General features: G+C 41.1%; 1 protein-coding gene across 2 annotated transcripts; it reads right to left on the bottom strand.

The window, feature by feature from the left end:
• cnsta (consortin, connexin sorting protein a) lies at positions 1-24,616 on the bottom strand. Of its 2 annotated transcripts, none has more exons than XM_080027079.1 (13): positions 24,537-24,616; positions 21,544-21,624; positions 21,016-21,390; positions 16,638-17,341; positions 14,447-14,477; positions 13,173-13,259; positions 12,788-12,869; positions 11,776-11,797; positions 11,374-11,440; positions 7,424-8,007; positions 5,255-5,434; positions 3,385-3,541; positions 1-3,083 (listed from the first exon to the last, which is right to left on the bottom strand). In XM_080027079.1, exons 2-13 carry the CDS (start codon positions 21,554-21,556, stop codon positions 2,842-2,844), a joined length of 2,544 nt encoding a protein of 847 aa, XP_079883205.1. In that variant the 5' UTR covers positions 21,557-21,624; positions 24,537-24,616; the 3' UTR covers positions 1-2,841. The 2 variants fall into 2 exon arrangements, with proteins under 2 accessions (XP_079883205.1, XP_079883206.1); XM_080027080.1 differs by having other exon boundaries at positions 3,394-3,541.
• Positions 24,617-24,922: the final 306 nt, after the last annotated feature.

The following is a 24,922-nucleotide window of genomic DNA, read 5'->3' as shown; positions in this document are numbered from 1 at the left end:
TTTTTTATAAACTAAATGCATTGTCAAAAACACAACAACGGTGTGACATTCTGACTTCAACTCATCTTGAACCAACATATTTTTTAGTTCTGCACATCGAAACAGGGAAAGATTTTACAACAGCTTCAACATTTCTAAAATACTAAAAATATATCTTCAAACCATGTCAATAAGAACAGCAGTCCCATACAGAACTTTTTTTTCAATGGCTTTAACAGAAGACAGAACAAGCGACAGTTTTTTTAACAACAAAATTAAAAACCTCATCATCTTGTTACAATGAATCTGTAAGAATTGAAAGAGTTCATAACAATTCATAAAAACTTATTTCATCCGGTTAACCGGTTGATAAGATTACTGATCAACACACAGAAACCATGATTTTTCGTCCATTCGTTTCTAATATATGTAATAATTCCATTGGGTAAAACTAATGAGGAAGGTTCAAACGGGAACCCTTTAACAATCTGTGTGTGAAGAAAATTATTAAATTGACAGCAGAAGAAGTCGTTCAAATTATCTTTAGAATCAAATTATCTTTAGAATTATCTTAAATTAATAAAAAGGAAAAACAATGATGACACAGCTGATGCTATTCAGAAGAGTTCAGTTATAAACATTACATTCTCTGTCAAGGTTATTTAAGAGATGAAAGAGAGGACAACAAACAGATGCCAAAGATGTATTTTCTTTCTTCTTAACCACCAACACTTGAAAATCCCCAGTATTATAAATAATTAAAATCATCGAGAAGATTAAATAAGAGGTTTTTCTGAGTGATAAGTCATCTGAACCAGCCAGACAACATGTGCAAATAAAAACAAATAATTCATCTACAATTTCTGACATCCTGGGTTTTTGTGAGTAACACACCATGAAGGGAGGAGAATGTGATATTATCTGTTTAAATGCATAGGTCAGACACTTGAAGCTCTCCTCTTTGATAAAAGTTCCTTTCTGTAAATGCTTACAATTAAGACCTTTGTGAGATACATGGTTTCTCCAGGGCATTTTTCATCGCATCCACTACCACTACCACACCCAAAGAAAGGTAAATAATAATTACAGGACACCAAACATTTCAATATGTTGAAATAAAACACAAAAAGGAAAAGGCAAAAAGTGAGATCAAGCAGTGAAATGAGCCCATTAAGACAAACATTTGCTTTAAAATGATTAGAAATAAGAATTAAAAGCACTGGTGAGAGAATAAAGGCTTGGTTTGATGTAGAAAGTGTGAGCCTTTTTCCAGAACAGCCTATTTCTGATCTCTTCTCAACGCGGAGAAACCAGGACACACATAGCAACAGATGTAAATGCAACAAAAACAGACTTCATTAACAAGATTACTCTTTAAGAACAATTGGCTCCAAAACATCATTTTGAGTTACAAAAACTTATTTTGAGGAGAAAACAAAACAAAACAAAACAAAACCATAGAAATTCAAACAGCGAGATTGAATGCCCAGAATCACACAGATGCAGGCAGAGCTTGACTGATGCAATGCTTTAAATGATCCTATCCAAAATCAAGAACTGCACTGGTAAAGTACACAGAATAATTATTGTTTCAATTCAATGAATTGCACTATACTCATTCATCACCTTTTTTTTTTCTTTTTTTTAACTGAAACATTCCATATCTAGCCAGACCCATATCTAGCCAGACCCACATTAACAGCATTTTCTATTCAGGTTATCCAACTATATCTGTTCACTTGCATGTACTTTTCACACTGAACTGCCAGTCGTGGAGATGGATATTTTTTTTAGTTTCTGATAAAAAATCATTTAAAGCATGCGTTTAGTCTAGGACCAACAGAAGCCTGCAGAAATATTGCGATATTCTATTGCGATATTCCTTTTTTTTGTTTTTTTAACGTACCAGTCTTATATGCAACATGTTTAACATTCTTCTGACCGTATATACAGATGTGCACTGTGTTCCTGTACTTGTTGCATATGCTACACAAAGGGAAACCCATCAAAAGATAGTTTGGACTTTTAGTCTCTAGTGGCAGCTCACAGCAAACATACTGTTGGTAGTTATACAGAAGGCAGCCACTGGACCCTCAGGTCAAATGTGTTCAGTGGGGAAAGTACATATAGAGCACAGCCGTACCACTTATTGTGAGCTCGATTGAATGGTGTTATTTCCCCCCCATGGGACATACTTAATGGGCCTGTTAGCAGCTCATTGTAGAGGAACACCAAATTAACCCTTTAACCCTTACTGACAATATATAAATGCCCCTAAGATGACTCAAAACAAACAATAAAATTCCAAACATTCAGCACTAAAACATGATTAAGACATAACGATTTCATTCCAAGTAATAGAACACAGAATGTAGAATTGTTCATTTTAAAATTTCAGATGTGATCTTAAAAAAGTCAACAATAAAAGCAACACTAAGGGTTGCAGCAGGTTGTAAAATGCCCATTGGGCCGCTTCGCAAGGTGCAGTGAGCCCCCCCATTTACAAACTATACATTATATATATCATATTTTACATCTCAGTGGGTTGCATTATTTTTTCCTTATTCTTGACAAAGGGAGTTAAGTCTTAGACTCAGTGAAGGGTCAGGGTTCATTTATCTACCAGTGATGTAAATACTAATAAACTGGCTGACTGTGAACGTGAAAAAAAAACAGGTCTCAGCCGCTTCAATAGCACACTTAAGTCTCAATAAGAATTTCTAAACCTATCTTAAGAAATTGTAACCTATTGATTCTGGACAGGGTTGAGAGAGATTAAGGTCAGTTTTTTCTCTTCTCTTATGCAGTATTCATTCTCCCTTTCTCTTTCTCTGCTCTGCTTTCCCTTTCAAACTAGTGTTGTCAAAGGACATCTGACAAACAACCTTTAGTCTTTAGAAGGGGGTTGAACCAATGTTGGATGTGGGCGATCACGCGCTGTATCTGGTCAGTGTAGAAGTCGGCATTTCTGGAGAAGTCCTCACAGACTGAGGAGTGGGCATCACCCAGAGCGCAGTAGAGCGCGGTGCCACCCAAACTGATCACTACAGTAACCATACAAAGCAGGAAGAGAAGCAGGCATGAGTCCCCACTGCCAACATCACCTGAGAGAGAGAGAGAGAGAGAGAGAGAGAGAGAGAGAGAGAGAGAGAGAGAGAGAGAAGTTGGAGGGAAGTTACAGAGCAGTAGATTAATAATATTGACTAGAGTATCTGCTAGAATTCATCAACAATTTTTTTTAAATGGATATGTACATTTAGTGTATCCTAAGGTTACCTAGTCTTAAATTTAAATGGGCCAATATTAAATATTAGCTCACTAGTGGTGAGTTACTAAAATCAATGGTTTCAAGATTGTAGCGCGATGTAACTCTCTGAAGGGTGGGCGATTGACACGCAAACACACCAGACTCACAGCCGTCATCAGGGACATTGAAGTGGACACGTCTTTTGGCAAGGGGCTGCTCAGGTCGCTGCTCTGAGCTGGCTGCGGACACGCTAATTTTTCCAACACAAACTCTTCGCCTCTTCAAAATGGAGACCAGGCCGGGGGCAGGAGACAACTGAGAAGCCAAAAAAAGGAAAAAGAAAAGGAGTAGTTAGACGGCACAGAAATATGTATACATAATATCTTTTTATATTTCCAACAAATCCAATTTGTTCTGTTTATTTTCATACAGACAATGAGAGCATTGTGCAGGTATGAGAAAAAAAACAAAGGGTGACACCAGCCATGTCCACCAGGTGTCAGTACATCACACCATCAATTGAACTTTAGACCTCATTATACATGCTCCCTCTCAACAGATTTACAGCAGCACTGCTTCGATATGAGGAAAGTTGTGCACCTTGAACCATCATCCCAGGCTCAACACAAAAACATTCAAGTAAGTATTATTACGATTGCCAATGAACTTTGGAAACTTTGTGGTAGACTGTCAAGACCTGCCAGAGTAACTTTCATTTTCAGAAGATCTGTGTGTGTGTGTCTTTCTGCAGCTACCCCTCTCCCTGTTCTTTCTTTCACTGATTTAACTATGAAAATAAGTCAGTAACCAGAACACGGTGTAATGAAACAATCACTGATTAACAAATGTAAAATATCTTATCTTGTAAAGCACTTTGGTAAACTCCTGTTGTCACATGTGCTATATAAATAAACCTGACCTAGACCTAGTAACATAGAAGCTTTTTTTCTCAAAACAGCTGTAGTGAGAAAATGAGATCATAAGGCTGTAATAATCAAGCAAATAGTATTTAATCAAACAACAGAGGCTTCATGTTCTTGGATCCAGTAAGAACATGGAGGTCCATCCGATTCAGGAAGCCCCGCGGTGGCTTTCTGAGAAGAATGGCAAGGAACAGTACAGGGCTCAGGTGTCTTATCCTGGCAACAACAATGGCTTCAGTTCACCATAACAACAATGCAATGCTTTCAAATGGTCAGTCATGTGAGGGGGACAGTTTGAAGATATAGCAGGGGGAGTTGAGCATAAGACAATAGAAGAGGTGTGACCAGAGCATAAGACAATAGAAGAGGTGTGACCAGTCTGAGTGATTTGTTGGATACGCATTTGAGTAATCTACATTTCAGTGAGATGTGAAACCAAAATCAGGCATCCTCATATTCTGAAATAATTATATCAGAATAACAATCTGCTAGATACTGACAGAAGAACATTTTCAGTTTCCATCATTTTTTTTCTTTGAGTCCAATTTTGTAGAAGAGTTAAATGTCAAATTGGCCTCCATATTTCCAAAACAAGTCTACAGTCTGGATACCACAGTAATGGCTCGGTAATACCATTAGGGCTGCTCAACAAGCCACGTGCTGTCCACTATAAAAAGGACCTATATAGGCAGATACAGACAGACATAGACCTTAAAGTGGTCGTCAAATCAACCATTTGTAGATACCCTTTTTAAAATGTCTTTGTGTGTCTAGCATTGTTTTAACTGAGTTGAATAGTTGTTACATTAGAAGCTGAAAGGACAACTAAGTAGGAACCTGTGGTCAGTCAGTCAGATTTTGGTTGCGCGTCTATCTGTGCTGTTATGGTGCCGTTACATGGAGCAGTAAAACAATCGATAGTTACTGTAAGTGATACCACAACATCATGAACAGATCTAAATCCAAGCGTAAGCACTGGCAGGATTCCCCAAACAGGCTCTGCACTAGTAAAGAATTATAACAAATTAAATCAATGTAAAACAACTTGTCAAAAGTCAAGACACGGTTTCTCTCCCTTACTGAAAAAGCATAATAATGTACACACCTCCTCCACAGTGATGAGTTTAGCCATGTAGTCCAGTGAGGCGGCTGCTCTGATGAGGTCAGCTTGCTCTATTTCATACTCAAACTCATCTTCCTCCTTCCACTCCTCACTCATATGAGCCTCCTGAGACAGATGGGCGCCCTGCTGCTGGCAGAGTGTAGCACTCTCCTGCAGTGATACCTATACATATTAAAACACAAAGCCATGAAGGTACAAGAGCTAGTGGAAGCTGCTAAATGTGTGTTAAAAAACACCCAGTGATTGGTACAGTCATATGAAAAAGTTTGGGAACCCCTCTCAGCCGGCATTATAATTGACTCTGCTTTCACACAAAAAAGATAAAAGTGGTATGTCTTTCATTTACCAGGAACAGCTAAGTACTGGGATGTTTTCCAAACAAAGATTTTTTGAAAAGCAGTATTTAGTTTTATGAAATTAAATAAAATGTGAAAAACTGGCTGTGCAAAAATATGGGAACCCTTGTGGTCTTGCTGATTTTAATGCATGTAACAGCATGTAAAACTGAGGACTTTTAACACAACATTGGTTGGATTATGTTGTTAAGCCTTGAACCTCATATAAAGGTCTGTTTAATCATGATAAAACTTATTTTAGGTGCCTAAATGCAAGTTCCACTTCTCTTTGACTCTCTGCAGAAGTGAGACAGAATGCGATCATCAAAACAGCTCCCAAAATATCTTAAAAACAAAGATTATTCATTGTCATGGTTTAGCGGAAGGCTACAAGAAGCTTTCCCAAAGGTTTCAATTGTCAATTTCTACTGTAAGGAACGTTGTCAGGGAATGGAAGGACACAGGCACAGTTGCAGTTAAACCCAGGTCTGGCAGACCAAGAAAAGTACAAGAGCGGCATATGCGGTGGATTGTGAGAATGGTTGCACACAACCCAAAGATCACCTCCAAAGACCTGCAAGAACATCTGGCTGCAGATTGTGTATCTGTACATGGTTCTACAATTCAGTGCAATTTGCACCAAAACATCTGTATGGCTGGGTGATGAGAAGGAAGCCCTTTCTGCGCCCACGCCACAGATACAGTTGCATGGAGTATGCAAAAGCTCATTTAGACAAGCCAGCTTCATATTGGAAGAAAATGCTTTGGACTGATGAGACAAAAATTAAGTTATTTGGTCTTTATAAAAAGCAGATGTTTTGGTGCAAATTGCGCTGAATTGTTGAACGATGTACAGATGCACCATCTGCAGCCAGATGTTCTTGCAGGCCTTTGGAGGTGATCTGTGGGTTGTGTGCAACCATTCTCACAATCCTCCACCTATGCCGCTCCTGTTTTTTTCTTGGTCTGCCATGCCTGGGTTTAACTGCCACTATGCCTGTGTCCTTCCATTTCCTGACAACGTTCCCTACAGTCGAAATTGACAATTGAAACCTTTGGGAAAGCTTCTTGTAGCCTTCCCCTAAACCATGACAATGAACAATCTTTGTTTTTCAGATCTTTTGGGAGCTGTTTTGATGATCCCATTCTGACCACTTCAGCAGAGAGTCAAAGAGAAGTGCAACTTGCATTTAGGTACCTAAAATACATTTTCTCATGATTAAACAGACAATTATATGAGGTTCAAGGCTTAACAACATAATCCAACCAACTTTGTGTTTAAAGTCATCAGTTTTACATGCTGTTACAGGCATTAAAATCAACAAAACCACAAGGGTACCCATATTTTTGCACAGCCAGTTTTTCACATTTTATTTTATTTCATACAACCAAATACTGCTTTTCAAAAAATCTTTGTTTGGAAAACATCCCAGTACTTAACTGTTCCTGGTAAATGAAAGACATACCACTTTTATATTTTTTTTTGTGAAAGCAGAGTCAATTATAATGCCGGCTGAGAGGGGTTCCCAAACTTTTTCATATGACTGTATATCCCTTGGTAGATGGTTCCCAGGAACAAATGATCTGTAATGAAGCTAGTGAAATGTTTTTTTTTTTTCAGCAATAGCAACAATGGTTTTCAAGATAAATAGAGTAACTAAGTAGTTAGAATGATCTGCAAACATAACCTTAGGCAACACAAACCTCGAGGACTCTACTTAAGGAAAGTAAGAGGGTATGATTACTGCCAAAAAAAACAAGTAGGAACTCGCACATAACATAAATTGCATACTTTAAACTATCAACTATACTGTACCTGTGTGTCCTCATGTGGCTTTTCCTCCGCCAGGGCTTCTCGGTGTAGCTGTTGTGCCTCCACCTCTGCCCCACTGACCACAGTCTCCACTGGTAGAGCTTTTGGACTAGAAGGAGAGTCTTCTTTTTCCTTCTGCTTCTCCCCCTCTTCTCCCTCTCCATCCTCTTCCATCTCCAATGCCTCAGCTGCCTCTTCCTCCTCCTTCACCTCTTTTTCTCTTTCTGCATCCTTTTCCGGTGCTGGACCTAAATGTCCTCCCTGCTGCTCTGCTGCAGGCTCGGACCGATCCATCTCTCCAGCTGTAGAGGGGTGCAGTTCATTTCCTATGGCTGACATGGTGTATCCCACAGCTGACTCTCCTCCCCCACCATCGCTGCTGCCCTGCTTCTCGGTCAGCTGAGATCCAAGGACATAGGCCCCGCCTTCTAATTCCCTGCCCGGGTCTTCCCTGTCCTTCTGTGAGATCTCAGGGGAATTGAGCCCATCAGGCATATTGATAGAGGGTGTAACTGAGGGGCAGCTCTGAGAACGGTGGTAGGAGTCTTCCGGCTTCAGCTCCATCCCTACTACAACCTGATGATGGACTGCATGGGAAACAGAAAATAAAGAGTTGGTGAATAAAAAAAAAAGATATTGGTGGAGGTTACCGAGCGTAAGGCCATCACTCCATGTGGGTCCAACATTCCTAGTTTATGTCACTAGGACCATAGTCAATACTCTACAGCAGTGGTTCTCAATTATTTTCTGTCATGCCCCCCCTAGGGGACAGAATTTTTCGCGCCCCCCCCCCCCCCTAAATTGAAATACTATTGAGAACCTGCTAATATTTATTTATCTGTACAAAACCACTGTATGAGTTTCTGGCACGAGCATTCTGCATACAATCACCTTATTATCAAATTAGATAACAAAAATTAGCTGGGATAACTTCTGCAGCAAAAAAATTCAAAGTTCCGTTTATTAGCTCAATTTGTAACATTTAAACAAGACTGCTCAGTCTGTGTGAATCTCAGGACAGAGAAACAAGAGCAAATGATTCACTGAGGTTTGCATTTCATTCAAAACATTTTTAAACTGTAAACATAGTTAAGGTGGTGTTTTTTTATTATTATAGGCCAATAGGCCTTCTGTGATGCGATAACCAATAATTCATTAATGTTATTATTAGTCTAGTTGCTTGATTTCTTTTTAAATAGCCTACAGAGACACATGTGGACATTTAGGGGCCACTCACACTAGGGCTGCGGCCCCGTGCCAAAGCTCATTTGCATACTAAAGTCTAGAATGTTTGGCTAGTGTGACCACGCCATCCGTATTCCAGCACGGAACAGCCACTTGGCCACGGCACACCTGGGAGAGGTGTGCCGTGGCCAAAGTACAGATGCTAATGAGATGACACGCGCACAAACAAGCGCACAAGCAAGCGCACAGGCGGAGTTCCTGACGTGAATTTATTAAGGATGCGCATAGTCCTTTAACGCCCGCTGCCTTACTAGTCGGCACCAGAATTGCCCACCACTTGGACTTGTAGCTACATAAAATGTGTGAGAATTAACGTGTGTAGGCCTAGGTGTGGGCTAATAAAAGAGGGAGAGAGCTAAATAGGTGAGCGCAGAAAGCAAAGCAAAAAGGTTTTCGTGTTTACTCACGTTCGTCAGATGACACACAACGGGACTCCGCGGCCCGGTGATAAGGAAACAGTAGCCTACACTAAGGTTTAACAAGAAACTTTATAAAGACACTTAAAAAAAGATCTCTGCCCATGCAACAAGTTCTGACTTGGATTTGATGGAGCGATCGATGTGTATAAAACCATCCGGTACGTATGGTCTGATGACGGGCCGTTATATTAATAATAAACAGCGTGCTGCACAAATATGAGACTGTCCACCGCGACCTATTACGTCAAGGCTACATTTAAAAAAAACAATAGCTTAAGGATTCTCGTTGCTCTAATGTGGAAGTGGAATATTTGATGCAAATTTGGCCGGATGAAAATATTCACAAACAGTCGTATAGCCAACAAGTAGACTACGCTCCAAATCCTGAACGCGCACGGTGACGTTGGCAAGGTGCAATCGTGCACAGGCCACAAGCAGTGTGAGCACGGGCCTGCGGGGGGAGTGGGGAGGGGGGGAATCGTGCTGAATCTTCCTGCAGCACGGAACAGGCCAACGGCACTAGTGTGAGTGGGCCCTTATTTACTGCAAATCGCGGCCTTTCGCGCGGATATGACCATACACAAGCACACATCGCGCTTGCTAGCACTAGCACAAAAATTAAAAAAAATATTTTTATTTTATTTGGTCAGTTGGAAATCAAGGACGCCCGCGCCGCCCCCTGAAAACTCACGGCGCCCCCCCCCAGCGGGGCGCGCCCCACCATTTGAGAAGCACTGCTCTACAGTGACAGAGATTTCCTTACTATATGCTCTCAAATAGAGTTGTTAGTTTCCGTACAGAGCTAAGAGGTCTGTCGATGATGCAGTTTCATTGTGCCTGCCCTGCACCTTATCAACACCTAGGAGCCTCTGGGACTTAAGTGAGGGCTCTTTTTGTTGATTAAAGTTCAGCTTTTAATGCTTTTCTCCCATCATGGATTGGCTACGTAAAAAACATATGGTGAGTTCAGAAGTCCTTGTGATTTTATTTTTTATTTTATTTTTTTCTTTAAAGAGGATTCAGGTGGTCAGACTCTCTAAACATTTAGGAGTCAGCACTGGGGCTCCACAGGACTGTGTACTGTCCCCACTACTGTATTCATTGCACACAACTGACTAATATGTATTAGATTCCACTTCAGTCAGGATGTTTAGCTGATAACACACTGATAGTGGGTTTGATCTCCAACAATGATGGAACTGCAACTACTGGTACATTGCAAATAACCTGGAGTTAAAATGTCTTTAAAACCAAGGAATTCGCAGTGGACTTTAGCAGGAGCCCTGGGGACCGCCACCTACCCTTGGTAAACAATGATACTGAAGTTCAACAAGTGGACATCTACAAAATCCTGGCAGTGACAATCTCCTCTATTTTGAAATGGGAGGATAAAACTACTTCTATTCTCAGGAAAGAACACGAGATGTTTTTAGACAACTGAGGAAATGTGATATATTGAGGAATGGTGTGGTGCAGTTCTATAGGGCAGCAGTGGAGAGCATCCTTAACCTCTGCAATAATTGCACAGTTTGGTAACATGTCAGTTCAGGACAGTTAGACAAAGAGATATACTGCATCCAAAATAACTGGATGCCATCTCCTTCCCCTAGTAGCAATCTATAAGGCTAGACTACAAAATAAATGCCTTAGGGACCCCTCTCACCCAAATAACAACCATTTTAATTTCCTGCCCTCTCACAAAGACTTATTGGCATGAGGACCAGAACGTCTAGATTCCAGAAAACCACATATCCTGAAGCTGTCTGCCTCCTGAGCAGGCTAAACCTAGCAGCACAGCTGGTTTAACAACTGTGCAATACGACTTTGTTTTTTAATTATGTGTGATGTGTTTTTTTCCTACCACTGTTTTATGCTTTCATGATTAATTGTTGGATTACAAGGAATCTGTTTGTGAGTTCCAGTTATTGAAGTTAAACGAATCATCCCTATGTCCTGTCTCCTCCCACAAAAGTTAGCTACACATATTTTAAATGCATTAACAAACCGCAAGGATCGGGGGCTCATCGTGTAGTGGTAAGAGCGTCTCAAACCTCATTCTACTTTTGATTGAAAGCTGTAGAAAAGGCTAATAAGTGGACCTTGAGTCAGGTCATTCTTAGCATAAAAGAAAGCACTTGCTAAAACATTTGTCAATATGGTGGTAATACATCTTTCAGACTGTTTGGGTGCAATGTAAATTATAAGGGCTATGTAGTTAATGGAATGAAAAGGTGCAAATCCAATTAACTGGATTTTCACTCATTGACATAAATACACCCATTCACTCACCTGAGGTACATGGAGGTAGTGCACCGCCTCCTTTAAATGTAGGATTCACGAAGTCCACTGAAGGACACTGTGCAAACACACACACACACACACACACACACACACACACACACACACACACACACACATAAATACATGTAGAGATACACCAACAACTTTGCATGCACTAAGCAGTTAAGTATTTGTGTAAGCTTCACATAATGTAAATAATGCATCAGTACATGCACTGCACTTAACAGAGGTCTACACCCTAGACAAAAATAGATATTTTACATGTAACATGTTAATCAGTGGGTCAATAAATGCAAAAAACACTCAATACATTCTGCCTTATCTTACAATATAAGTATTTACATTCATCTTCTGTAATACCGACACACATGACAAAAATGATTGTCTTACCACAGCATCTCTAGCTCTTGGTCTATGAACAAAAGACAGAAAGACAGAGTTAGACAGTGATAGCAATGACGGTCTGGTCTTGGTTTTAGTAAATGAAGACGTGAGAGACGGATGACCCTTCTTTACTCTGCCAATCTAATATTAGCCCAAACACATTTCCTTGGCTATACCAAAGTATGTGTGTGTGTGTGTGTGTGTGTGTGTGTGTGTGTGTGTGTGTGTGTGTGTGTGTGTGTGTGTGTGTGTGTGTGTGTGTGTGTGTGTGTGTGTGTGTGTGTGTGTGTGTGTGTGTGTGTGTGTGTGTGTGTGTGTGTGTGTGTGTGTGTGTGTGTGTGTGTGTGTGTGTGTGTGTGTGTGTGTGATTCAAGCAAAGTGAAACTCTAGCAGTGTGATGGCTCACATTTCTGAAACTGCAGCAGCTAAGGACCATATGTTTAAATTATCAGTGCAGTTCTTACCAGACACACACACACACACACACACACACACACACACACACACACACACGTAAATGATCATAGTCATGCATGCAGACAGACATACACAGAGAATGTGCAGGTGTAAAAGGGTGTATGTCTGGCAGGTGTACTATACTGAGGACCTCCTGGCATTTAAAAAATGCCATGGTGTCTAATTTGTTACACTTGCATGAGCGCATGCCACCACAGAAACATGTCTTGTCACCCACATGTCAACAAAATCATTACCATACTACACAGTATAGAAACATATCTGGGTGAATGTGGGTATACATTCCAAAGTAGAGCAACAGTAAAACATCTCTATCAATCATCATAAAAGCCTATATTGTAAGTTTCCCCTGTGGTTTTGAGATGAATATGAATTAAATAATATAGCTATATTCTTATTAATATGATATAGTGTTCAATTTTCTTGAGACTATAAAAGCAGGTTTTTAACTAAAGCATACTTAGACTCTACTACTCTAAAATCTAGTGGTTTAGGTGCAATACATACGCACAACACAAAAAAAGACTGCATGCAGACTGACCGATTGTGTGTCTGGCAGATGTGTGTAAGAGTGTCCAGATGTTGGGTTTCGGGGTCGGAGGAAGTCCTTTCACACTGTGATTCTAAGAGAGATGGAGAAACACAAAGACAGCATCGTTATAACTACAAGTAAGCCTTATGGCTACTGTGAGAAATACAAATATAAAAAGCTGTTTCCTGCTGGAATTGGCTAAATATAGGATCACTCAAATTACATTAAATATCTTATCGGGATCCAATGAAAGAGACAGACTGTCCAGAAGAATGTTTATCATGTTAACTTTACATAATAATAAATATTAAAATAAGTATTTGGTTACATAGAATCAAAATATACTCTATGTTTAAGTATATGTGCATATGATGCAAAAGTGTGCATGTGTTACCCCACTGTTCTTGTAATGCGTTTAGGTTGTCCAGTACTCTCTGGTGATAAAGCCTCTCTAGTTGGATGCACCATAACGCCCGCTGGTCTGAACATCACAGGTTAAAAAAAACACATACATTGACAAGCCCTTCATAGAACGGTTTGCATTCAAATCTGCATCAACTCAACCACTCTCTTGGTTTCTCTGGTAATGAACAGTGACAGCCGACAGAGGTAATTGGAGAAAAAGAAAGAGAGACAAAGGACAAAGAGACACAGAGAGAGAGGAGGAACCAGTCAGGCCAATAGCGATGGGGGGAGAAAGCGCTCCAGGACGCAGTCTCTCATGTTTATGGATATAAGCCGCCCAAAACACAATCCTTCTTTGATGTGGCTCAATGATTTCTCTCTCTCCCTCTTACTAACTAACCATATATACATGCATGACATAGCTAAGCTAGCTTTCTCTTTGACTTGAGGACGAACTTTTCAAAAAACTCAAATTTCACACTCAGTCTCCTGCCTCTCCTCTTCCCTTTGATGTATCGCCATCCTTCCCCCTATTCTCTATGCTTTTGCTTTTTATTGACTCCAAGTGTTTGAGTGCATTTACATGAGAGTCACTTATGCCAGCCTCTGGGTGTGTATGCAAAGTTCAATTTCAAAACAGCTAATGAGCTACTACTAACAAACTATTCAATACTCGTGATGATACAAGGAGCCCCTTGATTTCAAAATGGCTAAAAAGTTGAGTGTTTTGTCAGTGTCTGCTTTCTTGTGTGTCTCTAGTCTGTGCATTCTGTATGAGCCAGCTCGTCTACTGGTGCTTTCCCTCTCTCCGTTTCACCTTCTGTAATTAACCCTCTTCATGTTCTACTTATCTATTCTTCCTTGCGTCTCTTTTTGTCTCTCCCTCTCTCTGTTCAGCGCTTTCTCTTTATCTTATTCTCTTTTCCATTCAATGCCTTGCTATCTTTTTAAAATCACTTTACAAGTCTGTAGAGTCAGTGAGTCAAAGGGTAATCCACTGTTACTCTGCTGCGACAAGTCACTCACAAATCTTCAAACTCCTAAGCGCAGTGTGTGAATAATGCAGATTTAAAAACATAGAAAAGTAGTAGTGAGCCAGAAAAACAAAAACACACGGTATGGAATGGATAATTAGGCAGGCAGCAGTGTAAGTGCACAGGAGATAATTGTATGAAAATCAGATAGTACCAACAATACATTTACATTAAAAGCTAGCCCCCTACAAACAAAACCCATTCTGCACAGGCATAATGATAAGGATACAGTCTTCGTGAAGGACAAAGGCCTCAGCGATCTGAAGAAATAGAGAGATCACAACTTTTAACACAGTGCATCCGTTTATAACAGTAGTTATGTCACAGAGGCTACCAAGGAAACTGGCTCAATTAAAACAAGGCAAAAAGAAACGTTCCCTCATGTGGTTCAAAGAATAAAAACAAGATACACCGTTAAAGAATACAGAAACACCAGACTACTGAAATGACTTCGATATATCATTAAAGCGGCTACGAGTAACATTTAAATATCTTTTAAACAGCCTCATGTTTCCTCTGATAATCATAAATTACCTTTAACAGCAAACGGGACCATCAGTGCAAAGAAAGACGTTTTTATATAGTTTTTATTACTGCTTTTGGTCTGGTCGCACACCCAGTCCGATTTTCGGTTCGCTCGTGCAGGCTCTATGGTCACATATCCGTATTGGTTGCAGATTTCAGTGTGGCGCTGCAGCGTGATTTGAGAAGCCTATCCCTCTAGGTGAGGGAAGGGGAGCGGGAGCCTTGTTTGAGACAGTTATTTGTCGTCACAATGACTGGTAACGAGGCTGAACCATCAAAGAAAAAAAGAGAATGCAATGAAGAAAAGCGAAAAGAGAGAGTGACTACGGGCGGGACGAGGACGTTGCCAAGCAACGTGTATACAATTTCACGAGAGCGAAACTAGACTGTGTTTACTCCTAAATGAATGAGCGGTTGGTACTAACACAACGTTTGCTTTGCTTCACCATCATCAGATAACCATTATCTGAAATAGTCATTATTTACATCAACAACACAAACACATTACCTCATCGTGATCCATACAAACTGCCGTCTCTCTTTCATTCGCTTTCTGTGAGGACACAGCTCCGTGAGAGAGGGTAGTTAGGTGACGCTGCTGCATCAACTCATTGCAATCAGGTGTGTACTGACTGGCATTAGTTGATGCAGTGTCAAAACCACTCTCACGGAGCCGAAAAGAGTCCTCACACTTTTAACACACGTGCATGCACTATATTGCGCCCTTCTCAGTTCACACTCGCGCGCCTGGCACGAGCATTTGCGACAGCGGGCGTCGTAAAAATACTACCGCTTTTGTCCAAAGGGGACGCCAACGTGCCATCTTACTCGTAGTGCCTTTAACTGTGACAAAATATAAATGGTACATAATAAAATGGTTAAGCAGAAGAGCAAGTCCCCTGCATTCAGGAAAGTCAGAGTGAAATTAAGAGTGAGAGTGAAAGTGAGACACACAGAGGGACAGAAAATCCAGAGAACGTGTTGGACACTCTACAACTCCTCTGCAAGTGCCGCTTTCATGCTGCTCAGCTGATCCCAGAACAAGAGAGAGTGTGTGTGTGTGTGTGTGTGTGTGTGTAGGTGTCTGGGCGTGCATGTGCGTGTGTGTGCATGCGGCCTGTGTGTGTTTGTGTGAGAGACAGAGAGACGGAGAGAAAGAGAGAGAGGAGGAGGAAAGGAGGCTCTCACATTTCTAATGAAGTGAGGGGCGGTGAGGACTGTAACTGTACTGACATGGACGGCGGACAAGTTGGAAAGAGTTTACATTTGCTTTCTGGACCTATAATATAATTTATAAATGTTTACATTTTATTTTTGTCATTTTTATGGAATTCAATAGAAGTCAAGAAGTTTGTCCATCCACTGTTCTTCAATAATTCACACTTATGTTATTGGCATTGGTTTCAGAACCTCCAGTCATATAAGAGCCCTCTCTCTCTCCTTGTGGTTTATTTACATAACTTAATTAGTTTGTCAAACAATTTTCATCTCTCTCTCTCTCTCTCTCTCTCTCTCTCTCAAAGGGATGTGTAAATCAAATTGACAGGAATATTCACACAACCCATAACTACACGTGACGCGTGCATGTCCAGTCATGCAGGACCGTGTGTGAAGTAGAAACGAGCCGAGAAAGACTAAGAGTGTTAAGTAGTATGCCATGTAGCGTCTGTGCCTTCTTGTGTGCATTTCTGTGTTTGCGTGTGTAGACACTGAAGACACCCATGCCGCAGGGTCCAAAGACATTCTGATCATGATGTGGTTGAGAGGACAACTGTGATGTAATGACTAGTGTGAGAGCAAGAGCTTTAGGAGACTAAAATGACAGAAAGACTTGGTGGTGATACACAGCCTGCAGTATCTGACATGTGCCAGTAGTAGTTGAAAAGACAGGTTACCTGGTGAAGGTACTGTGGAAGGTGAGTTTCATCTCCACTTTGTGCCAACTGCTCGAGAGACTCCAGCAGAGCAGGCCTTGGAATAGGCCCTGTGGGCACTGGAGTGGAGGCTATGTGTCCCCCATTTGAGGTTAAAGGTCCTGTGGTGGAAGTGGACTCTGGACTAGTATCATTAGGCCCTTTGGTGAAGGTAAGGGGTCCAGATGTTGCACTCATCGGGGTGGAAGCAATGGAAACGTTGAGCCTGGTCTTGCAAGCGTTTACTGTAAATGTCTCTGGAGTTGAGGTGTTAGGCCCTGCGTGTGAACTGGCAAATCCTGCAGTGCATGTGTCCCCACGATTGTAGACAGGCTCTGTGGATGAGGTAAGTTCTGTAGTGAGGTCAGTACTTTTTGTTTTCCTGTCAGTAGCTTCTGAGATACATGTGGGCCCAGGTGGGCTGGTAGACATGGTTTCTGAGGTTACAGTTAGTGTGGTAGAATCTATAGGTCCCGTGTGGAAGGCGGGTGCCAGCTTACTGGGCCCTGAATTGGAGGCAACTGATTCCGTGCTGGGATCATGAGAGCCAACTTCAGTATCAGTCTGGCTCAGTTTCACTTGACTGGTGGGATATGCAGTTTCTGGACTGACCACTGGAACTGCAGGTGATGTAGGCTCTGGACTGGTCCCAGGGCTGATGGGATACGGAGTCTCCAACAGACTGCCTGCCGAGGGAAAGGGTGTGCATGTGTACCGGTTAGTGAACCATAGACGTTAGTGAACCATAGACGTTAAGGAAAAATATATACAGTCAAGTGCGAAAGTTTGTGAACCCCTTGAACATTTTGGAATTTTATTTATTGTAACCATCATTAATTCATTTTTATCAATACCAGTATTTTTTATATGAAATAACAGATGTTTGTTTATCAATTCAACATTTTTCTTTTCCAGAAATCAATTGTTAAAACAGATAAAACAAATTATTTGACGAATGTTGTATGTGCAAAAGTTTGTGAACCCTGAGCTGCATTGCTTGAATGGAGCAGGTAAACACAATCAGATGGGCCAAATTGAGTCATGAAATGGACCAATGTAGTGAGAGATCTTTAGGGAAGAAATTGGGCGGCACTAGATACAACAGAGATAAAACCAGGTCAGTTTAGGCTCACCAAAGTGAACCCATACAGGTCAGACATGCTAAAAGGGGAAACAATCTCAGAGGATCTCAGGAATAGAGTTGTGATGCTGCACATTTGTCTGGGGACAGCTATAAATTATTTTAAAAAAAGTTTGAGCTCCATCGGTCCACCGTGAGGCAAATCATCTACAAATGAAGAGCTTTAAGAGTGACTGAACATCTGCCTAGAAGTGGACTTCCTTCAAAAATATCCACAAGCGCCACAAGATAAGTGATTTTTCAGTTAAAAGCCAACCCAAACATTACATCTGGTGATTTGCAGACCTCTCTTGCAGCATCTGGGACAGATGTGCATGGTTCCACAATAAGAAGAAAACTCAGTCAACATGGCTTTCATGGGATGGTTGCTGAAGAAGCCTCTGCTCTCAAAAAAGAACAAAACTGCTAGTCACAACTTTGCCAGAGAGCACCTGGAGATACCTGAAGTCTTATTCTGTGGACAGATTAGTCAAAAATTGAACTGTTTGGTCATAACCAAAACCGCCATGTTTGGGCAAAAACGCAATTCTGCCTACCACCTAGAGAACCTTCTCCCAAGTGAATAATGGTGGTTTCAAATTGTCTGCAAATCTCCAGGTGTAATGTTTGGGTTGGCTTTTACCTGAAAAATCACTTTTCTTGTGGCGCTTGAGGATATTTTTGAAGGAAGTCCACTTCTAGGCAGATGTTAAGTCACTCTTAAAGCTCTCCATTTGTAGATGATTTGCCTCACGGTGGACCGTTTGAGCTCAAATTTTTTTTTATGAATTTATAACTGTCCCCAGACAAATGTGTAACATCAAAACTCTATTCCTGAGATCCTCTGAGATTTGTTTCCCTTTTAGCATGTCTGACCTGTATGGGTTCACTTTGGTGAGCCTAAACTGACCTGGTTTTATCTCTGTTTTATCTAGTGCCACCCAATTTCTTTCCTAAAGATCTCTCATTACATTGGTCTATTTCATCAACCAATTTGGCCAACCTGATTGTGTTTACCTTGCTCGATTTAAGCAATGCAGCTCAGGGTTCACAAACTTTTGCCCATACAACATTCGTCAAATAATTTGTTTTATCTGTTTTAACAATTGATTTCTGGAAAATAAAAATGTTGAATTGATAAACAAACATCTGTTATTTCATATAAAAAATACTGGTATTGATAAAAATGAATTAATAATGGTTAAAATAAATAAAATTCCAAAAGGCTCAAGGGGTTCACAAACTTTCGCACTTGACTGTAAATTAAATCTGTTGTTTTGAGTTTTGTTTTTAATAAAGTTTGAAAGTGATTATTTTGGTGATGCATGACAGACAGACAGACAGACAGACAGACAGACACACCTGGCCATCAGACCCCCACCCCCTCAAAATATTTTCTCAACAAATCTCCACGAATCACATAGATGGCCAATTTCGTTTCCAAAACGGCAAATTTCGCCAAAAGGTGACTAGTTTGCATGCCTGCAGACAGACAAAATCAGTGACCAGACGTTGAACAAGTCTTAGCCGCCTGATTTATTTTTCTTAAATGGTTGGAGGCGATGAAAAGACTGACATGTATCAGTATTACATTGGTAAAGTATTAGCAATGGTTTGAGACATTACTGTGTACTAAAGTGTATGGACCATGTGTGTACACCGTGTTCCAAATTATTATGCAATTGGATTGAAGTGTCATAAACATTTAATGTTTTGTTTTTCAATTAAACTCATGTATGATATTGTGTCTCAGGACGCCATGGATCATTGAAATCAATCTCATACACCTGTGATAATTAGTTTGCCATGTGAGCCCAATCAAAGGAAATCTACTTAAGAAGGACATTCCACATTATTAAGCAGGCCACATGTTTCAAGTAATATGGGAAAGAAAAAGGATCTCTCTGCTGCCGAAAAGCGTCAAATAGTGCAATACCTTGGACAAGGTATGAAAACTATAGATATTTCAAAGAAACTGAAGCGTGATCATCGTACTGTGAAGAGTTTTGTGGCTGATTCAGAGCACAGACAGGTTTGTGCAGATAAAGGCATAATGAGGAAGATTTCTGACAGACAAATTCATCGGATTAGGAGAGCAGCTGCTAAAATGCCATTACAAAGCAGCAGACAGGTATTTGAAGCCGCTGGTGCCGCTGGAGTCCCGCAAACCTCAAAGTGTAGGATCCTCCAGAGGTTTGCAGCTGTGCATAAACCTATTATTCGGCCACCCCTAAACAATGCTCACAAGTAGAAACGGTTGCACTGGGCTCAGAAATAAATGAAGACTAATTTTCAAACAGTCTTGTTTACTGATGAGTGCCGTGCAACCCTGGATGGTCGGATGGATGGAGTAGTGGATCGTTGGTGAATGGCCACCATGTCCCAACAAGGCTGCGACTTCAGCAAGGAGGTGGTGGAGTCATGTTTTGGGCCGGAATCATGGGGAGAGAGCTGCTAGGCCCCTTTAGGGTCCCTGACGGTGTGAAAATGACCTCGGCAAAGTATGTTGAGTTTCTGACTGACCACTTCCTTCCGTGGTACAAAAAGAAGAACCGTGCCTTCCGTAGTAAAATCATCTTCATGAATGACAATGCACCATCTCATGCAGCAAAGAATACCTCTGTGTCATTGGCTGCTATGGGCATAAAAGGAGAGAACCTCATGGTATGGCCCCAATCTTCCCCTGCCCTCAACCCTATTGAGAACCTTTGGAGCATCCTCGAGCAAAAGATCTATGAGGTTGGGAGGCAGTTCACATCAAAACAGCAGCTATGGGAGGCTATTCTGGCATCCTGCAAAGATATTCAAGCTGAAACTCTCCAAAAACTCACAAGTTCAATGGATGCAAGAATTGTGAAGGTGATATCAAAGAGGGGGTCCTATGTTGACATGTAACTTGGCCTGTTAAGATGTTTTTGATTGAAATAGCTTTTGATTTAACTAAATATGACCTCCACATTCTGCAAATTCAACAAATTACCATTTTTAGTTCTTTACAACCTATAACATTTTTTGAAACTCTGTTAATAATTTGGAACAGTGCATTTTTATTTTTTTATTTTTGAAAAAAATACTGTTATCATTGGGAGGTTTGTTCAATAACATTTGAATCATACTCTAACGGTTGATGACTTGAAAATTATACTGACTGTCATTTGCTTCGACTATTTAGGAAAATCTGAGAAAAATATAATTTGCATAATAATTTGGAACGCACTGTATATCATTTGATTTCCCTACCAGTTTCTGAAAAGGAGGAATCGGTCATGGGAGTGTCTGGGGACTGGCAGCGAATGAAACAGCTCGATTCCTCTGATTCTTCCTCATCATCTTCTTCTTCCTCCTCCTTCATCACCTCATCAATGTCTTCGTCCTCGTCATCTCTTCCCGTGTGTCCCTCCTTTCTCCGTTCCACTATCCCGACTTCCTGTGTGCGCCCTCCTCCTCCGTCTTCATGTTGTGAAGGAGAGAGACTTTGAGACTGTGTGAGCGTGTTGCTATCGTTGAGATTTCCACTTTGGGCAGTGAGAGCGTCGGGGTTGGGCACGTTATCATATTGGTCCAACCCATCCACCTGAACATGGGACATCGCGCTGCCCTCACGCTCAAACTGACCTGGAGGGGAAATAAAGGATTAAATTAGACTATAAAATGCCATTGATTTGACTGTAAAATGAGTACATGTGTTGTTGTTGTTTTGAGTAGCTTTACTTAAATATGTTGAGCGCATATTTAGTGTTATGGTTCAGCAGAATTTAAACCCCTCACCACCATGATCCATCGGGCACCACCCACAGAACGTTTGACCGCTCTCACCCTAGTGGTCAGTGGACAAGCCCTTCTTCAAGCCTGCAGAGATAAGGAGAATGAGACAAGAAAAGGTCCATATGAATTACAGAAGATATGAGAGACAGGCAGATAAAGTCAGCCCATTTGCCTACCACTCATAGAGGACTGTCAGTAAAAGTAAAAAAGGGAGGGACACAAACAAGTTTAGCATCATTCCTTAGTTGAAAAAGAAAGCCTTCAGCATAAGGAGATTTAAAGAAGATTAAACCCAACACGCACACCCTGCCTGTACTGCAGCAGAATACAAACCTGACAACGCATAATATTAAAAAACAGAAAAACAACTCTGTTCAAGTCCAAAACCTGTCAAACCACTCGACTTAGCTAAACACTGAATGCACAGTGAACCGAAAAGAATGTCCTGCCACTTACCTGTAAAAAAAAACAATTTCAGTCAATATCTACCTGCTGAAAGGGTTATTGAAATGCCAAATCTCCTTGTTGACAACTGAGAAATGAGGCATTAAGTAGAGAGAACATGACTATGGCTGTGGTGATGACGTTGATTCATTGAGGAAGGATTAAGCATACGGGGAGAGCCCTAACTGTGAGACTCTACAATACGAACCCAGTAGTTGAAAAGCAAACTACCAAGAGTGAGACAAAGAGATGCATGGCCATACTGTATTACATAAATCATAAATTGTTCACCCCTATGTACATACACTGGGGAGACAGATAATACTATAACCCACAATACAGTGTAATCTAAAACAACAACACAACATTTCAGCCCCAAAATGAATAAAGAGTGCAAGAATCAACACATCTCACACAGGGAAAAGCATGTGAAAGTGAAAGATAAGATTTATTGCACGGCTGTTGCACCGGATTGCAGTAGATTATGTAAATGTACTGGTTAATCAGTGTATGGCGCTTTCGTGCAATAGCATGCCTTTTACTTGTACTGCATTACTAATTAATGGTTGACTTAGCAAAAAATTTAACAAAAGGTTGATTAGGACGTGTTGGACTACCCAATGCAAACACATGTAGTCTGCATTCAAGTCTATGACACAGCACTTATTCACTTAAAATATAATTTTAATTATTAGACGGCAAGTCAAAAGTACAAATACATGGAACGCACACTCCATTATTTTATTTTCTCTGTTAAACTTCTATGTAAAGTGCCTCACAAAAACAATGCGCAGAACTTCCCTATTCAGTCCAATGTTCCCCATTCCTGTCTCTACAATATGCCCGACTGTATCCTAGGTCCAACAGTCATATTAACATGCAAACTGTTTTTCTTCATTTTGGTGACATTTTGATTCCAGAGCCTGTACAAACACTCACTCCTCGGCGGCAGCTAATGAAAGCCTATCTCAGAGGAATCAGGCTGTCCTGGTTTCCGGCAGCACCAAGCTAATTGTTTTTCCTGTAACCCTGTATTGCCCGTATCGGAAGAAAAACCAGAGCCAGGACAAACACACCCATGTCCATGTTCTTATTAAACCTCTATGGATAAGCCAACAATAACTAACATATACAAGTGTGACAGAGAAATACCTTGGGAGATGATGACGAGTACATGAACCTGTAGGCACAGAGGATTGCTGTCTCCAAAAGTACTGAAAAACCTCTGGGATGACAATAACCATCTTGCTTTCAGGTGGCAGAAGAGACAACGCTCTCTGGATACGTTCTGTGTCCCCGATGGGAAGCTGAGCTCGCTTCCCATGTTGTTAACACGACTTTGAGATGCAAACAGAATCAACTATGGGACGAGAGAGTCTAATTACGCCAATCTCTAAATGTCCTGGAAGATAAGACACAGACCATGACAAACAACTGTGACACAGGTTTATGCAACATTGACCTCCAGCTCCAGATTACACACACACAGGTGTAATTGTACATGAAGTGTGCCTTTGTAATCTTCTAGTGTACGAGCAATCCGTCCATAAAACCATCTATCCTCTCCTCCTGTTTTTCTGTCTGTGCCCGAACTCCACAGGGGACCATGAATAATGAAAGACAGAAGAAGAGACAAGACGCAGGGGGGCAATGGAGCCAAAAGGACACAAAGGTGGAAGAGACAGACCTTGTCCTGTGAGAGGCCAATGGGAGTATAATAGGCTATAACAAACAGTAGAGCTTAACAGCTACAGACAGGATCACAGCTTGAAAACAAATTGAAACGAAAACACAAGGTCTGTCAGCAGGTTATGTTTACATAGGCTACAGATCAGTATACATTAGCAAGTTGGCAAAGGAGACGTATGACAGTTAAAGCAATTACACCCAGGTTATTCAAAGACATGGGGCAAGCAAGTATCGAGCCGGTGCTAGAGGTTATACAATAGTTTTAAAAAATGTGCAGTGACCTACCCAGTTATAGTGCAAGAGTTTGACCTAGCGTTATGTTTACTGAACGTTAACAAGCCAAAGTCAAAACACAGGCAAGTGACAGCAAACAGTGGCTGTCATTTCCACCTTACTATAGTTGACACTGATTCTGTTAACGTTAACAAGGTAGGAGCTAGTTGGCTAATTAGCCTAGCCAGGTGTTATAAAAGCTAGGATACATTTCAGTAAACATACCAAAACAGGAGACTAGCTTCGCTGTCTTCAAACGCTGTGTTGATTTAACGTTGAAGTTACGCCCTTTGAAAGAATTGTTCTGTTTCATCATGACTATCCATCAGTAACTAGCTAAACAGCGATACCAAATATGACGGCGACCAATTAGTTCTCGTTAATGTATGCTGCTGTTGCTGCTGCTAGCTAACGAGAGCTAGCCGAGTGTAGAAGACACATCTGGCCACCACCACGCATGCCGCCGCAGAGAAAAACCTTTCAAATGATTTGAACACCTCCATATGTTTTAACGCTACATAAATACGCCAGCTTTCAGATGGTAATACCTTTACAACTCATGCTACACTTAAGAGTCGGACGGTACTTACGGCTGAGACGGCTGGCTGGATGGTAAAAGGTCCGGGCATCAGACACTTTGCTGGGGATGTTGTTGTGATAACTGTAGGTGTAACCGACAGGCAGACTGGATATAAAAGCGGAGCCGCCTCCGCTGTCATCAGGCCTGAACTACTGAGAGGCTGTGGGCGCGGGACGACGCACGGTCGCCACCTTCAGTTTCAACCTTGTCAGTGCGTGTGTTTTTAAGGTAGTGGCGTTCTTAACAGTTATGGCAACAGTTTAATTCACTGCCTTTTCTCAAAACAGACCAATTTCCACTTGGGGCAAACCCGTATTTAGGGTACTTTGGTGATATCTACTGGCCACGTTACTTGAAGCATCAGGCCGCATTACACTGTATGTATTATTGCATTGC

The sequence above is a fragment of the Ammodytes marinus genome (assembly GCF_949987685.1).
Source record: "Ammodytes marinus genome assembly, chromosome: 1".
NCBI classification, from domain to species: Eukaryota; Metazoa; Chordata; class Actinopteri; order Uranoscopiformes; family Ammodytidae; genus Ammodytes; species Ammodytes marinus.
The sequence above is the reverse complement of the archived record's forward strand: the minus strand, read 5'-3'. Positions and strand labels throughout refer to the sequence as shown.